The 16,036-nt window shown below is 51.1% G+C and overlaps 2 protein-coding genes across 18 annotated transcripts; one reads left to right on the plus strand and one right to left on the minus strand.

Moving 5' to 3' along the window:
* Positions 1-5: 5 nt before the first annotated feature.
* Positions 6-1,616, minus strand: MRPL55 (mitochondrial ribosomal protein L55). 5 transcript variants are annotated; one of them, XM_015852995.3, is made up of 4 exons: positions 1,573-1,616; positions 1,083-1,152; positions 329-500; positions 6-237 (listed from the first exon to the last, which is right to left on the minus strand). In XM_015852995.3, exons 2-4 carry the CDS (start codon positions 1,106-1,108, stop codon positions 94-96), a joined length of 342 nt encoding a protein of 113 aa, XP_015708481.2. In that variant the 5' UTR covers positions 1,109-1,152; positions 1,573-1,616; the 3' UTR covers positions 6-93. The 5 variants fall into 5 exon arrangements, with proteins under 5 accessions (XP_015708481.2, XP_085395262.1, XP_085395260.1 ...); XM_085539136.1 differs by having other exon boundaries at positions 1,563-1,616; XM_085539134.1 differs by lacking the exon at positions 1,573-1,616 and adding an exon at positions 1,467-1,515.
* A 56-nt stretch (positions 1,617-1,672) lies between these two features.
* On the plus strand, positions 1,673-12,376 carry GUK1 (guanylate kinase 1). 13 transcript variants are annotated; one of them, XR_014943254.1, is made up of 10 exons: positions 1,673-1,728; positions 2,476-2,632; positions 3,925-4,111; positions 5,543-5,656; positions 6,795-6,836; positions 8,089-8,185; positions 10,538-10,714; positions 11,310-11,394; positions 11,710-11,795; positions 12,197-12,376. XR_014943254.1 is itself a non-coding variant. In XM_085539127.1 (10 exons), exons 4-10 carry the CDS (start codon positions 5,545-5,547, stop codon positions 12,230-12,232), a joined length of 597 nt encoding a protein of 198 aa, XP_085395253.1. In that variant the 5' UTR covers positions 1,673-1,728; positions 2,476-2,632; positions 3,925-4,111; positions 5,543-5,544; the 3' UTR covers positions 12,233-12,376. The 13 variants fall into 13 exon arrangements, 6 of the variants coding, with proteins under 6 accessions (XP_085395253.1, XP_085395254.1, XP_085395256.1 ...); XR_014943255.1 differs by having other exon boundaries at positions 2,476-2,562; XM_085539127.1 differs by having other exon boundaries at positions 10,538-10,676.
* The last annotated feature ends 3,660 nt before the right edge of the window (positions 12,377-16,036 follow it).

Below are 16,036 nucleotides of genomic sequence, written 5' to 3' on the forward strand. Positions count from 1 at the left end.
ATAAATCCTTAACAAAATGGTTTTTTATTTCTATAGGTGCATCCATCAGCTCGGTAAGGAGGCCTTGGTGGGAGGTGACCCCAAATCGGTGCTTTATTTCTTCCAGAATTTCTTGTATTTCTCCAAATCCAGCTCCTCCAATGTCTCCTCCTGCTTGACCCGCAGTTTGCTGGGGAACTGCCGCCTCAGCCGGGCCTTGCGCTCAGCCTCGGGCAACGTGCTGCTATCCAGGGGCAGCTGCAGGGGGAGGGATGGCAGAGGGTGAGGCTGCAGCACCCAAAGCAAAGCACAGCCCTGAGTGCACTCAGTGTTGGGTCGAACCTCTTACCATGAGGATCCTTTTGGGCTCCTTGTAGCGGATGTGGATGGTGGAGCCGTCGGTGCGGACCAGCAGCAGCGGGTAGAGGCGGCCGAACACCTGGCGGCGGAGGTGGGTGATGGAGGTGCGGTTGGAGTTGTGGTGGCTGCAGGATGTGTGAAGGCAGCGGGGCTGCAGGGCACTGCAAGAGGGAAAGCAGTCATGGAGCTGTAGAGTTATTTGAGCTGGAAGGGAACTGTAAGGGTTGTAGAATCATAGAATCATTGAATGGCCTGGGTTGAAAAGGACCATGATGCTCATCCTATTCCAATCCCCTGCTGTGTGCAGGGTCACCAACCAGCAGCCCAGGCTGCCCAGAGCCACATCCAGCCTGGCCTTGAATGCCTGCAGGGATGGGGCATCCACAGCCTCCTTGGGCAACCTGTGCCTCACTCCCATTGCCATCCGCACACAGCATTCCAGGTGAGGTCTCACAGGACAGAGCTGAGCAATACTTGGTATCCATAACCAACAACTGCCCTGAGTCAAGAGTCCTTGAAGGGCACATTAATCAGATGGGACACTGGAGGACAGAGTTTCCTGCCTGAATTTGATCTGTGGGAAAGCAGCAAGCACCAGGGCCTGGACTACCCCAAAATACATAGCGTCCCAAACTACACAGTGTATCTCCTGAGTGTGTGAGGGTCGATTACCACAGGGCAGGTGATGAACCCGCTCTTCAGACCCCACACTGGGGCTCCCAATGGCCGAGCATCGCTCTCACCTCAGCGCTCTCCACACAGCCGCCATTGAGCTCTATGCGAGGGGATGTGTTGCTGCCACTTGGGGACAACCTGTGGACAAGGAGGGTTGAGAACAGAACCAGAGGATGGATGGCGTGAGGTGACATCCCCACAACACAGGGACAGCCCCAAGATGGCGCCCACCCCTCACATCAGATTCAAGATGGCGCCCGCCCCTCACACCGGATTCAAGATGGCGCCCACCCCTCACAGCGCTCCTGCCCCAAGATGGCCCCCCCCAACCCCGCAATGGTTTGGCCCCCAAAACACCCCACAATGGTTCAGCGCGCTGTGACACCCCCCCACCACCCATAACAACGCCATCCCCGCCACCACACACCAGCAATGCGATGCTCAAAACTCACACTTTCCTCTTGTTCCGACCCCTCACTCTATCTCTTACGAATAAACCACGTCTCTCCCCCCCCCCGCACTCCGCCCTTATGGTTTGCCCCACTCACGTGACCTCACCCAGCTATTTCCCGCCTGGCGCCCCTCGTGACGTCATCAGTGCTGACGAGGACGCGCTGCGACGCGGAGCTCCTCCCTCCCCACAGCTCCTCCCCTCCCCACAGCTCCCCCTCATGAGCTGGATGCGGCTGCGCGGGGCCATCGCCCGGGCGGCGGGTGAGCGGTGTTGTGTGCGATAACGGGCGGGTAGAGGGCAGCGAGAGCGAGGGGAGGGAGTCGGTATCACGAGGGAGCGGTGTGTGGGGGGGTTGAGGCCTCCTCGGGTCGGTGGGAGCACGCAGAATTCAGGCATACATTGCCCGTCTCAGAGCGGACTATGAAGGCCAGAGGGCTGAAAGCTGTAAGCGACCTCAGTGTGGTGATGGGCTGAATGTGAGCCTGCTGTGTGCCAAGGGAGGCCAATGGCATCCTGGCTTGGATCAGGAATGATGTGGTAATCAGGGCTAGGAAAGTCATCCTGCCCCTGTAATCAACGCTGGTGAGGCCTCACCTTGAGTGCTGTGTTCAGTTTGGGGCACCTCAGTACATGGAGGTGATGGAGCGGGTCCAGAGAAGGGCAACAAGACTGGAGAAGGGCTTAGAGAATGTGCCCTATGAGACTGAAAGACCTGGGGCTGTTTAGTCTGGGTAAGAGGAGGATGAAATGAGACCTTATTGCTTTCTTCCAATACCTTTCAGGGTCTTCTCCACCTCTTTTAGGGTTTTCTCCACACAGGGAGGTGGTTGAGTCCCCATCCTTGAGTATGTTTAATTGGATGTGGTGCTCAGGGATGTGATTTAGCAGAGGGCTGTTAGTTAGGGCAGGGTGGTTTGATTGTGGTTGGACTCAATGATCTTTAAGGTCTTTTCCAACCCCATCAGTTCTGTGGTTCTAAATTAGCACTTTGTGGTAATCATTTGCAGGTAAAATGTTGCTTGCTGTGCCCACCAGCTGCTGCTCAGCTCCTGTCAGTGTTTCTCTGTGAAGGAGGAAGGAATTGCCAGCTGCAGGTCAGATAAATCCCCGTATAGAATTAATGAAGGCAGGAGAACGTGCACTGCAAACCTGTTTGGAGGAAGGGTAAAAGCAAGCCATGCTTTTTATTAACACAACCCAAAGGGCATTTAGGCAGGCTCACCTCTGAGCTCTGTTCTACACACACAGAATGACCTGGGTTGGAAGGGACCTCAAGGATCATGTAGTTTCAACCCCCCTGCCTGGCAGGGCCACCAAACATACACCTTTACTAGATCAGGTTGCCCAGGAGACCCCATAGATCCCCATAGAGACCCCATAGATCAGGTTGCCCATGGCCCCGTCCAACCTGGTCTTGAACACCTCCAAGGACGGGGCATCCACAACCTCCCTGGGCAGCCTGTTCCAGGGCCTAACCACTCTCCTAGTGAAGAACTTCCCCCTAACATCCAACCTAAATCTTCCCTCTTTTAACTTAAAACCATTTCCCCGTGTCCTGCTACATAGTTCCTGTGGCTCCTGGTTAATGAGTGGCTCCAGAAGCTGTTAAGAAATCAGCCCTAAAAGTTACAAAGGGGGAGTTGGGAGTTCATGGACAAAATGCTATAAATAGGGAATGGGATTTTATTCCTAATCCAGGAGCCTTTAGCTGGGGCTCCCGACTGACTGTCCTTTAAGCTGCTTTTCTCCTTTGTAGGGTGGTTTACCTTCTCTTTAAGACTTCTCTTCTAATCAGCTTTGTTTGTGGTTAACTCTTTGTGCTGCTTTGCTTGCCACCTGCCAGGTGAAATTCAACGTGGCTGTACCACGCAGGACCAGGCTGAGATTTGCTCCCTGCCTTTGGGATGGTTTCCTGTGTTCTTCTTGTTTGTGGCACAACAGCATCAATGCGGCCTTCACCTGCAGCTGCAAAACCACACTGCTGTGGGTTTGGGGACCCATGGTGGTTAGGCTGGGTTCAAAACCACTCTTAAAGGAGAGATGCTTTGTGCTTCATGCTTGAAAATCAACAAAGTGCCAAAATCTGAGCAAAGGGGTGTGTGTTGGGGGGGCTTTCAATTCAATAACACCACAGGTGCAAGATTCTTAACATCCAGATATCCAGAGAAGGAAAACTGGGTGTTGGAGGGGTTTGTCATCGGATGGAGGGGTGAGTTATGAGGTCAAGAGCCTCCAATACAAGACTTGAAGGAAACTTAGTCCTGTCTGCTGAGGATTTGGGAGGTTGTAGGTTTAAAGGAGGCTTGTAGAAACACAAAAGCTGGAGTGATAGGTTGAGGCTGACCAGACCAGGTATTCCCTGAAGACATGAAGCCAGGTCACTGCTTTGTCTGTGTCAGCAAGTGCTGGCACCCATCAGCTTGTTAACAGTGTTTGCTTGTGACTTTACCTGCCAGGAGAGCTGGGAGTGGAGCAGAAAGCACAAGAAGAGATTAAAGATCAGCGAGCAGTTTCCATTGGCTGTCTTAAAATTGCAGCTTGGTAATTAGGCAGCTCACAAATAGCTCAGCTCTGTCTGCCTGCTCAGATTGAGAACCTGTCACCACTGCGAGGAGCCGGACTGAGAGGGAGCAAAAGCAAAAGGTAGGGGTGCATTGGAAGGCAGCACTCAATGGGTACCGTGCCTGTTTCTCTTATTCCTTCCCATTTTCCTTGGGCTTGGATGAAATAATCACAAATGATTTGAGCAGGTTTACATTCCTGTTTGCCTGATAGATGGTAGCAAGTATCCAGGGGAAGGAGGAGACCAGTATATTGGGTGGGGTAATTCTCTTATGGAATGTTTCACAAGCTCCACTGCTGGTTTATGGGTGGGGGGAACAAGAAGAGACAGAGATGCTTCTGAAAAGCCAGCAAGAGCAGCATTGCTTCCCTGCTCTGGGCATTGAATGGGAGTTTGGTGAGGTGGTGCAGGGAGGTGTTTGCTTTCTGTATTGAGCAGTTAGGGAAAACCTGGTCTATTTACAACTTAGCAGAGGATCAGGGAAGAACAGCAAAGGTCTGTACCCAAGAGGACTTGCTAAAGATTTGTTCATGGTTTATAATTCTCTTTTTTTTTGGGTGATGGAGCCTCATTCAGCAGCGTGGTAATGTATGTATGGTGGGACTAATCCTGCAGCAACAAAACAGTTCCTTGACAGCTGATGACTGAACTTGTTCTTGTGGCCATGTATGAATTAGATGTCACTCAGACTGCGTCATCTTTGTGTATCTGTCCTTTTGTTCAGGTTTGGATAGCAGGGAACACTGAGAGCTCGTGATTTGCTGGCTTTAGTGCTGCTTGATTGGTGTGTGTGAGGTAACAGAGCTGTGCAGCAGGGACCTGGGGATAAGGAGGGACCTGCTTTGGGTCAGGTAGGCAGCAGAGCCACATAAGCCAGCTCCACCATCCCTGGCAGCAGCTGCTTTTGTAAGAGGTTGCGTGTGGCTTAAGGCTCTTTGAAAAGTGATTTGCAAGGTCAGGATGACATTGCTATGATCTGATTTAAAGTGGGAAGGCATTATGCTGTCTGTGTGCTGAACGCTCCTTGGGCTAGAATAAAGAGATGCCTTTTGGGGGCTTCACTGCTTGTAGAAGAGAAAGGGTTGTAAGTAGGAAAAATAGACCTGTTGGGTTCATCCTGCTCTTAGCATCACCTCTGCATTAGAAGCTGCCCATTTGCTGCTGGTGGATGACAGTCCCTAGAGAAAAACCTGCACTGTACTACAGAAATTTCCTCCTAATTCACATATTAATAATTAACCGTTCTCCCTCCCCAGAGGGTGCATGAAAACACCCAGTCTTTGCCTTCTGTCTGAAGAAACAACTGCAGAGAGGTGTAACCCAAGGCTGCACTCCTCAGTGTTTTCCATCAGCTCTCATCTTCTGATTTCTCATAATTTGACATTTTTTTCACCACTAACGTGTATCAAATGTTAAGGGACAGGCACTTGTGGATCTGAGATGCCAGTGGGAGCTCAAACCCATATTTTCTACTTATTTCTTACCAGCCATGTGTTTGTTTGTCTGTGTAGCCATGCAGGGACCGAGACCAGTGGTTCTGAGCGGCCCATCAGGTGCAGGGAAGAGCACTTTGATAAAGAAACTGTTTAAAGATTATGAGAACATCTTCGGCTTCAGCGTCTCTCGTGAGTATCTGATTGTCTCTGTGGAGGAATTTGAGGCCACAAGCCCGGAGCTCAGTTCTGTACCTCTATTTGCGTCCCATGTGACAGGCTTCTATTCTTTGCCTGCATCTATGTGTGGGCATTTTGGTGTCTGTAAGTGAGTGCAGGGGACCTTTATTCGATCTAACGCAGTTCCCTGTAATGTGAAAGTAGCCCCAATTTGCTGATGTGATCCACTCACACCTGGCAAATACCCAAGAGAACATCTCCCTTAGTCATGAGAGATGTGGCTTGCAGTATTTGAACACTGCATCCTCTGACACACAACAGGTGGGTGAGTGCAGCTTTTCTGTCCCTGGGAGCCTGTGGGAAAGGGGCATTGGCTTAGGATAGAATGAGCACAGGGTGAGGGGTTTGTATGATAACCATCCATTTACATGAGCTGAATTATTTTAAATCCCTTTCCCACTGTATTCTATGAAAAGATGTGTTGCTCTCCTTGGCATTTTGAGAGGGGCTGTAGGGTATTAATGCAACACCGTTGCCACCAGTGTTACTATGTGCTGCTGAATCCACAGCAGAGTGGGGGAGTTTTCCTTAGTCAGTTGCTTGTTGTGAGACAAATGTTTCCTTTTCCCTTTGTGATACCTTAAATATTGCCCTCAGTTTGTGCTGCACAGGCAGCTCATTCACTCTGTTGCCTTCCTACACTGGGTTAACTCTTGCCAGTCCTGAATAAAATAACTGGCATTGCCTTCCATGCTGCCCATCAGATTTCGTTTAGTTTGCAGGGTGTCTTCTTCAAACTTCAAACTTGCATCATTTTAATGACTTCCAACAGGCTTTAAAGGCAGTCTGGCTTATTCACCTGCTCCACGCAGCACTTTGCCCTTGTTCCTTAAACCTGGCTATTTTAAGCATGTCTGTAGGTGCTGCTTAATCTTTTCCAATGAAGGTAACTTTGCAATGTAGGACATTGCTAATTCCCTTGTACCAAGGCAGAGATCCAAGTGGATTACACAGGAGGTCTGTAGCTGAATGGGAAACGTTTTTGATTGGCTACAGTGTGATTGAGTTAATTTCCATGTGTGGTGCTGTTTTGTCTTTTACTACCACTTCCTTGTGCCTGCAGTTTTCAAGGCTGTTTTTTTGCTTGCAGATACAACGAGGCAGCCGAGACCCGGAGAAGTAAATGGCAAAGGTGAGTGTGTTGTAACTGGGCATGTCCCACCAGACTCATTATTGCTCTGAAAACATTTAAGTTACTATAGGAACTGCAGGTAAGTTATGGTCCTACATTCATGTTTATAGGGAGCATTTCTGTAGGCAGGAGGGAGTGTTCAGTAATGATCTATTTGAATATATATACCTTTTGATTTTGACTTCAGTGGCTACAATTGAATTAAGCAGTGGAATGCTAAATGGGGCACATGCTCCCTGTTTTTCTAGACTCTCTTTCTTTGAAAGTCTTGGTCACTGTGTCAGTGTGGGGCTCTCAGTTTAAGCACTGCAGTCTGTATGTGAGCACTGAGTGGCTTGATTTCATAGAATCATAGAATGGCCTGGGTTGAAAAGGCCCACAGTGCTCATCCATTCCAACCCCCTGCTGTGTGCAGGGTCACCAACCAGCAGCCCAGGCTGCCCAGAGCCACATCCAGCTTGGCCTTGAATGCCTGCAGGGATGGGGCATCCACAGCCTCCTTGGGAACCTGTTCCAGTGCGTCACCACCCTCTGGGGGAAAAACTTCCTCCTAAGATCCAACCTAAACCTCTCCATTTCAGTTTAAAACCATTCCCCCATGTCCTATCACTGCCCACCCTCACAAACAGCCATTCCCCCTCCTGTTTATATGCTCCTTTCCAAAGTGCCAGGTATCTCTGGTTAGCTCATCCAAGGCACAGTGTTCTGGGAGACGCACCTGCTTAATGAGGTGTCTTTATCTGAGTTAATAGTTTGTGTGCAGCTGACAAGATGCTTTTCTGCTTTGTTGTCATATTTCAGACAGAAACAAATGAGTTTTGCACTTAACTTCCAAAGGCAGCTTTCTTTCTGAAGTGAAAGGAAAATGTTTCAACAGAAGTCAGAGAAGCAATTCTGTTCTTTCCTATTTGATCTTCCCTTTTACGTCTCTTACTCTGTGTCTTTTCCCCATTCTAGTCTTTAATCATAAATGCTTTCAAATCACTGGCCTTGACAGTGCTGTTGTAACATGCAGGGGAGTTTCTCACTGCACCAGTCAGGGGGGAAGGGGCATGAAGAGCCCTGGTCACACAGTGCTCCAGGAGCATTGGAGCAGGTGTCTGGTCAGTTGGGGTAGAGAGGGAGCACTGTATGTGTTAATTAGGAGGTAGATATCTACTGTTTGCCAAGGTTGTATGAAGCAGATGTCTTCTTTGGCCATGAATTTCACCTTTCAAGCTGCTGATTTCTCTGTGTTTTTCCCATTTTTCAGATTATCACTTTGTGACTAGAGAAGAAATGAAGAAAGAAATCGATGCTGGTGAATTCATTGAGCACGCAGAGTTCTCAGGAAATATGTATGGGACGAGGTATGCATTCAGATCTGAGCCCAGGTGGGGCTGGAGGAGAAAGTGTTTAACCTGGGGATGCTTCCTGTCCATACATCCCATGTTACCTATTGATCTGAATGTGGTAAATCCAGAAGGGGTGACATCTCCATTGGCTGTTATTCTCACCCAGAGGGTGGTGACGCACTGGAACAGGTTGCTCAAGGAGGCTGTGGATGCCCCATCCCTGCAGGCATTCAAGGCCAGGCTGGATGTGGCTCTGGGCAGCCTGGGCTGCTGGTTGGTGACCCTGCACACAGCAGGGGGTTGAAATGAGATGAACATTGAGGGCCTTTTCAATGCAGGCCATTCTGTGATTGTGAAGCAAGTATGAGTACTTCTTTAGTGAAGCAGCTGATTGCACGTAGATACGTTGTGTGCCACCCTTGACTGTGTTTAAAGAGTTATGTGGATTTTAAAATAGCATTGCTCTGGGCATGAGGGCTGAAGATCAATAAAACATTAAGCGGCAATGTTAATTAGAAGTCAAATATCTTATGTAATTATTGTTAGGAAATTGTGGCACTACAGCAAAGGACCTGCTGAGGAGGAAAGCTCAGTATGTCTGAGCGATTCAGTTGGTTGAATGAAAAGCAGATACCTGGAACACTTTTCAGGAAGGTCTGCATTTCTTTGACCATTATCAGCATGGTTTGGGTTTAGTAACTACCCTGAAGTGCTGGAAGGCCACAGTGATGTCTCCCCTAAGCCTTGTCTTCTCCAGACCAAATAACACCAGCTCTCAGCCTTCCTACAAAGGATAGGGAGCTGTTTGAATGCACCATACACTGACATTACTGCTTTCCCCACAGCTTGGGCAGTCTTTCAGGATCTGAGCTTCAGGCCTTCTGATGCTGCTACAGGTGGATGGTCTCTGCTTTGGCATCAGTGCTTTTAGCATTGCTCATTTGGCAAGAGAAACCCAACCTGACAGATCATCTTCCACTTTACCTCAAATACCCAGTGCCAAGGAGAAGCCAAGTTCAGACTCCTTAATCCCAGGGTTTATGGTGTGTAGGACAGGCTTCCTTCCTTCGTGTGTGCCCTGCTTAATCCACTCTGCTTGGTGTGGAGGAGGTGGCAGTTCTCAGGTGTCTGCTGTGGTTTGAAGGAGTTGAAGTTTTTGCTAATCCTTTGTGCTCCCTAAATCTTACTAACTATTGATATTTAATACCTGAATTAATTTCTTTCAGAGTCCTGAAAGAGGTGAGGGATCGTGTTTGATAAGCCCACAGAAACCAGGACTTCTTGGAAGCTGCCTTAAATTACAGGCTGTGGTCAGGATGGAGGCTTGGGGTTCTCGGCCTTGTGCTGAGGGCTGTTGCTGGCTCTTAGTGAGTTGCTTATAGCAGGAATTGCTGGACTCCTATTGATAGCAGGTGAAGCCTATATTGCTATAGAAGGGCTGTTTTGGGGAGGTCTTGTAGGTTTGCTGTGGGTGCTGCTCAGGTCTGGGCTTTTGCTGCTGCTCCCTTGGGCAAGGTAGAGATTCTTTGTATTCAAATAGGTCATGTTGCTGGTGTCACAGCATTGTTGCAGCTTTCCCCTTCCTGATGGGGTTTAAGTGAGCTGTGCTGTGGGACCTCCATGGCATCAGGAGAGCCACCAGCCACCCCCTTGTGTCTCTCTGACCTTGTGACAGCAGCATCTCTGCAGACAGCAGTCCCTGCCGCCATGCAGGTCAGCTGTGCAGATGGGCTGCCTGTCTGCCTGCTCTTCCCTTCAGTCTGGGGAAGGAATGCTGGGTCTAAGGAGTCCTCCTTGGCCAGAGCTTTGCTGTATTCCTAGGGCACAGGATGGGACAGGTCTGTGTTCAACACATCTCTGTGATGGAAAGAGATTTCCACAAAGATGATTTTGCAGGTGCTGGTTCACAAGGAGAGATCCAAAGGGGTGCCCTGATGACAGGCAGGGAATTGAGCAAGTTTAGGGCTGGCTGTAGGGCAAGGGATGGGGCATCCACAGCCTCCTTGGGCAACCTGTTCCAGTGCATCACCACCCTCTGGGTGTAAAACTTCCTCCTCAGATCCAACCTAAACCTCCCCATCTCAGTTTAAAACCATTCCCCCTTGTCCTATCACTATCCACTCCTCGTGGAATAGTCACGCTATCCATTTCCACACCCTCCAGCAGGGCTTTGCCCTCTGTGCTACCCCAGGTCCCCAAAGGACACCCAAGGAAAGGGAAACTGCTTATCAAGAGCAAAGCAGATGTTCTTCCCTCCTGCGGCAGTTTGAGCATGTGGGAGCCCTTTGCAGGCCTACTGCTGGATGGCCCCAATTCTCACTGCTATGCTGGAGGCTCTGACCCCTCCCCTGTTTGGTCTGTCTCTAGTAAAGCTGCGGTGCAGGCTGTTCAAGCCAAGAACCAGATCTGCATCCTGGACATTGACATCCAAGGTGTAAAGAACATCAAGAAGACAGAGCTGAACCCCATCTACATCTCTGTGCAGCCTCCATCCATAGATGTCCTGGTGAGCGGCCGCCTTCCTTTGCCGTTAAGCGGTTAGAGGTAATCGGCGTCTTGCTCTGAAGCCATGGGGGGTTCCCCCCTTGTTGTTGAAGGGAGATATGTTCTTAAGGGCTGGGGCAGTGGGGGGGGGGAGGTTTCCAAGCACACTGTTAGCTCTGCCCAGCCTGGCTCCTTGTGATAAACCTTGTCTTGCCCTGTCATTCGGGTCTCTACTGCACAGTTCCCATGTGTCAGTATGGTTGCTCATGCTGGGTTATAAGGTCCAAATATTGAAGTTAGACCTAAGGAGGCTGTTTCTCTGCAGCAGTGATAAACCTACACCCCTTCCTTCTCTTGTGGTCCTGTAGAGCAGTGATCACTCTGTGTCTCTGGGAGGGACTGAATCCCTGCCATGGTTCAGGGAGGAACATGGGCATGAATATACAGGGGAGAAGAGACTAGAAACTGGAGCTGTGGATCAGACATCCTGAGCCCAGGCCTGGCTTGGCCACAGGTTTGGGATGGAATTGAGGCCTCCAGCCTTCTGCAAAGTGTTGTGTCACTCTCACTGTTGCTGTGGTGATGGGATGGGGGTGTTTCCTGTGTGCAGCATATGGGATACACATTTCTTTAACACATTTATCATTGGGTTTAGGAAAAAAGACTCCGTGACCGACAGACTGAGACAGAAGAAAGTCTACGGAAACGTTTGACTGCAGCCCATGTAGATTTGGAACTTAGTAAGTCTGGGAGCCTCTGAGCAGAGTGCCCAGTGATTGGGGTGCACTGGGGATGGAGGAGCTGTTTTCTGCACAAACATCTGACTTCTCGGAGGAACGCTGGCAGGGCTTGGGCATTAGCTGGGTTTGATCTAAGCATCGTGCTGCATCATTTCCCATCGCAATTCCTTGAGGGCATTTAGCAGAGAAGCACATAAGCAGTGGCTGAAATAATGATAATAAAGTGCTGCAGGAACTCAGATCGTGCATGAGAGATGACACAGGGAAAAGAAGCTTGTTCTTCTGTAAGCCCCTTGTCCTTGTCTTCTTCACTAGGTAAAGAGCCCGGCCTCTTTGACTTGGTCATTATTAATGATGATCTAGAAAAAGCCTATTCAGAACTGAAGGAGCAGCTCCTGCAGGTGAGTCCTGGGGGGGTTTTGATGCCTTTTCCCTGGGTAGACCTGGCTGCCAGCCTGAGCAGTCAGACCACAGCCAGCCACAGAAGTGTGCCTACAGCTGATCCAGGTTAGAGCTGCTGAATGATGTGAACCAAGAGTGGGAAATGGATCCAGTCCTGGACTGGTGGCAGAACAGGGCTGTACCTCTGGAGAGCATAGAAGGGGTTTGTTGTTGGGAAGAGCCTCTTGGTCACACCTTGTTGTGTTCCAGGTGCTTATGCAGGAGCCTCAGTGCTGTGGTTTATCCTATGGGGCTGTTCTGCTGAGGTCCACCACACTCATGATGTGCTGCTCTCCACAGCTGTGAAGCCATCGCTTCCCAAAAGTGATGGTGCTCAGTTGTTCTTCTGATCTTCTTACAGGAAATCCAGAAGGCCCAAGAATCCAGGAAGTCCTGAGCGGAGCCTGCCTGGACGTTTTAACTTTATCACGTCATTCCTGAGCTCCATCACAGCATTTCATTCCAAGAGACATTCCCTTTTAGTCCCATCCTCCTCCCAAGTTACTTTAGGATATTTCTATTAAAAGGAAGGAAAACAAAACCTGCTCGTGCTCGTGTTTCTGTTGGCCTGCTGCTTGCTGCGTGCTCACCCAGGTTTGTACCTCAGGCAGGTAATTGGGAAGCAATAGCACAGCACAGCACCTGCTGCTGGGGGCAGAGCTGTCCTGCCAGGCTGGGCAGGAGCTGCAGCTGCTGAGCATTGTGGGCAGATGGGCATTTGTCTTTGCTGACAGTCACAAGTGTTGGCCTCCCTCTGCTTCCTTCTGTGGATCTGCTGCAGCTCCTCCAGGCATCTCTGATCATCACTGCCTGCCCTCCTCGGGCTCTGTGCTGTTCTGGGTCTGTTGCTCTCACAGAGCAGCACGTCAGCACAGCCTGGATGCTCTTAACCGCAGTGCTTGCGAACAGATGGATTTGTTTAATAAGCTGAGAGGGGATGGGAATTGTTGCAGGATGTGATCTATCCACAGATATTCTTTTTTCCTAGGAGAGAAGTATTGCGAGTTCTTCCTTCCCTCTGTTAGTTCGGCAGCAATTCGACTTTGGATGCAGGTAGATTTTTGGTTGCTCTTATAGCTACAAATGGGAGACGTTTGGAGACACCATCATTGGGTGCTCAAAGCCCTTCAGAGTCAGTAAGAGGTGAGAGCAGGGATACAGCACAACTGCTTACAGCCTGGCTGTACCAAAGCCTCTTGTGGAGCACGCAGGCATTTGGGGCTCGATCCTGGAGAGCTGGTGGGTCCTGCAGAGCTCATGTCCTGCAGGTGGTTGCTTCCAGCTGTGCCCATAAGGGAAAGCAGGCTGATGCGCAGTGCCAGGCCTGTTTGCACACTGTGTTTTAGCTGGGCGGGTTTACACTTCTAATTCAACTCTTTAGGGTTTCATCCTCTTTATATCTCATCCCTGGTTTGCCCAGTTGCCCTGCTCCAGTCCCACTCAGGCCAGGTCTCCTAATGTGCTAAACTCCATCCTCCACATTGGGGATGGCAGAAGGCAGAACCAGACCTCAAGCAACCCCTGTAGTACAGGACCTCCTTTTAGGAGGGAGTTCTTCATGCAGAGGGTGGTGACGCACTGGAACAGGTTGCCCAAGGAGGCTGTGGATGCCCCATCCCTGCAGGCATTCAAGGCCAGGCTGATGTGGCTCTGGGCAGCCTGGGCTGCTGGTTGGTGACCCTGCACACAGCAGGGGGTTGGAATGGGATGATCATTGTGGTCCTTTTCGACACAGGCCATTCTATGATTTGATGATCCAGTCCTTGTGCTGCCCTTGTAGTACCTCGCTGATGTTTAGAAATGGAACAGCCGGCAGTTCTATTTACCATTTGCCCCTCTTGGGGTCTGTCACTTGATGCAGAGCATCCTACTCCTCCAGCTTAGTGCCGAGCATCTCAGTTGTGACAACAGAGCGGGATTTTCCCGTCCGATAATGCTTTGTGAGGTGTTTGCAATGGGGATGTTTCCCCTCTAGATGGCAGAGGTGACAGCAGCAATAACGCAGAGGCCCCACGCTGCAGAGCAGCCAAACGCGGAGGTGCGCGGCGCTCTCCCCAGTGCGGAGGTCCCCATCCATCCATCCATCCATCGCGTTGGACCTGCCCGGCTCTCACCAGATGGACGTGCCCAGCATCGTGCCCAGCCGGCCCCACAGCCACACGGTGCCCAGAGCCGGGCTGCCAGCCCCCAGCAGAGCCTGCGGGAGAGGTAAGCAGCATCTATTGAGGGGAGATGACAAAGGGGATGCTCGGCTGGGGGAAAAAGTCATCGGGACCGCTTCGGCTGTGGGTGTCTCCTCCTGCTGTGCTCTGCAGTGGTGGTAACGGGGAGGGAGGTCCTCGATAACGTGCTCTGTATTGGGTGACCTGCTTTCCATCGCTGCCTCTGTGTGCGATGGAATGAAGCAGCGAACGCCTCGATGCCCGCGCTGATGTGAAGCGATGGGGTGGGCGTTGGGATGGTGGTGTGTGAAGGAAGGGAGCAGGCATTGCCATGGCACGGTGAGCATCTCTGCACACGGAGCTGTGGGGAGGACCTGCTGTCCTTAAAGCACAGACTCTGAGGGTGTCATGCTCAGGGTGTCCCATTCTGGAGGTGTGTGCTGTGCCCTGAGGGTCCTATTCCAGCAGATGGAAGAGCTGCGGTGTCCCTTCCTGAACTGCGATGTGTGGGGTGCTGTGTGATGGGGGAGCGATGGTGATGGGGAGAACAGCTAAGGGGGGCAATCTGGGGAGCACCGGCAGCAGATGGAGGGATGCTGTGGGCAGGGACAGCCCTGTGGCTGGGGGCAGTGGCAGCTTGGAGTCATAGGATCATCATTAAGGTTGGAAAATGCCACCGAGATCATCCGGTCCTGCAAGGCTGGTGGCAGCCATCCCAGCTCTTTGCACAGTGACCCGAATTTACATGCAGGGTTTTGGGCAGATATTCTCCTCCCCTATTTGGGGATATGTGGACCCTGAGGTCACCTTTTGCTAACAGAGGCTACCTGGTGTGGTGTTCCCAGTGTGCTACCAAAGCCACAGTCGGGACAGGAGGGGGCAGCCACCTCTGTGTGCTCTGCCCTTTGAGGTATCAGACAGCAGTGATTGATCTGCAGAAGTCATTTTCCACGCTCTGAGCACAGCAGCTGCCCTCGAGGGAAGGCTGAGATGTTCTCCAGCCGTGTTGCTCTTTCTCAGTAGCTCTTTGATGCCCAGGGAGGTTGTGGATGCCCCGTCCTTGGAGGTGTTCAAGACCAGGTTGGATGGGGGCCCTGGGCAACCTGATCTAGTAAATGTGTATGTTTGGTGGCCCTGCCAGGCAGGGGGGTTGGAACTACATGATCCTTGAGGTCCCTTCCAACCCGGGTCATTCTGTGATTCTGTGTGTGATTCTTTGGCTTTGCTGTTGCTTGCATTGGAAGCTCTCCCTACCAGAAGAGCAGCTCGGGCACTCTGGGGGTGTTTATAAGGCCAAGCCTGCGGGAGCAGCAGAACCATGGAATCATTAAAGTTCTAAAAGTCTCTAAGATCATCTGGTCTGACCCTCAGCCCACCCCGCCATGCCCACCCACCTCACCCCTCAGTACCACATCTCCATGGCTCTGAAACACCACCAGGGACAGCGACCTTACCACCCCCTGTACCAATAAGGGGATGTTTGCACCCCTCTTCCCAACCTCCTCACCTGGGAAGATTCTTGGTGCTTCATCCCACATCCCTCCTGCAGGATGATGCTATGGGATGGAGGTTTATCCCTGCCACTGTGCTGCTGCACCCACTTTCTGGCCATGAGCTGAAAGCTTTTCCCACCTTCCTGCTCACCCAAGGGCTCTGGTGATACCGGTGCTGTTTTAAGGGCCTTTTATAGGCAGCAGCAGCTTTAAGATGCGTGATGGCAGTGATCCCCTCCACTCTTTGGACAGAACACTGAGGTGCTGCTCAGCAATGACCGGGTGGTGACACTCTGCAATGGTGGGGACACATGAGGGCAGGCAGCGCCTCAGAGCCTGCTCTGGGTGTCCCAACCCAACTCAGCCAAGGGGAAGCCAAGAAATGCTGGAGCCACGCTCCAGGATAGCATCGAGCAGCCCAATTTAGCCCAAAGCCCACCCGCCCGCCCGTGGCTCTTTCCATCATCGCATCCCCCTCCATGAACCCATGGGCTGCAGTGCTGTCCTTGTGCAGCTTTTCTTGGCATCGCTGCTTTCGGAGGCAGT

The sequence above is a fragment of the Coturnix japonica genome, chromosome 2 (genome assembly GCF_054131305.1).
Source record: "Coturnix japonica strain WE chromosome 2, WE-NBRP24, whole genome shotgun sequence".
Classification (NCBI taxonomy): Eukaryota; Metazoa; Chordata; class Aves; order Galliformes; family Phasianidae; genus Coturnix; species Coturnix japonica.

What these genes read in the sequence shown, in the direction of transcription:
- MRPL55 (XM_015852995.3), bottom strand. Translation starts at nt 1,108, where the DNA reads ATGGCGGCTGTGTGGAGAGCGCTGAG. An exon ending in GCTGTGTGGAGAGCGCTGAG is followed by an intron (nt 501 to 1,082) that starts GTGAGAGCGATG and finishes TCCCTCTTGCAG; the next exon opens with TGCCCTGCAGCCCCGCTGCC. An exon ending in AGCCCAAAAGGATCCTCATG is followed by an intron (nt 238 to 328) that starts GTAAGAGGTTCG and finishes CTCCCCCTGCAG; the next exon opens with CTGCCCCTGGATAGCAGCAC.
- GUK1 (XM_085539126.1), top strand. Translation starts at nt 1,686, where the DNA reads ATGAGCTGGATGCGGCTGCGCGGGGCCATCGCCCGGGCGGCGG. An exon ending in GGAAATATGTATGGGACGAG is followed by an intron (nt 8,186 to 10,537) that starts GTATGCATTCAG and finishes GTCTGTCTCTAG; the next exon opens with TAAAGCTGCGGTGCAGGCTG. An exon ending in CCATGTAGATTTGGAACTTA is followed by an intron (nt 11,395 to 11,709) that starts GTAAGTCTGGGA and finishes CTTCTTCACTAG; the next exon opens with GTAAAGAGCCCGGCCTCTTT.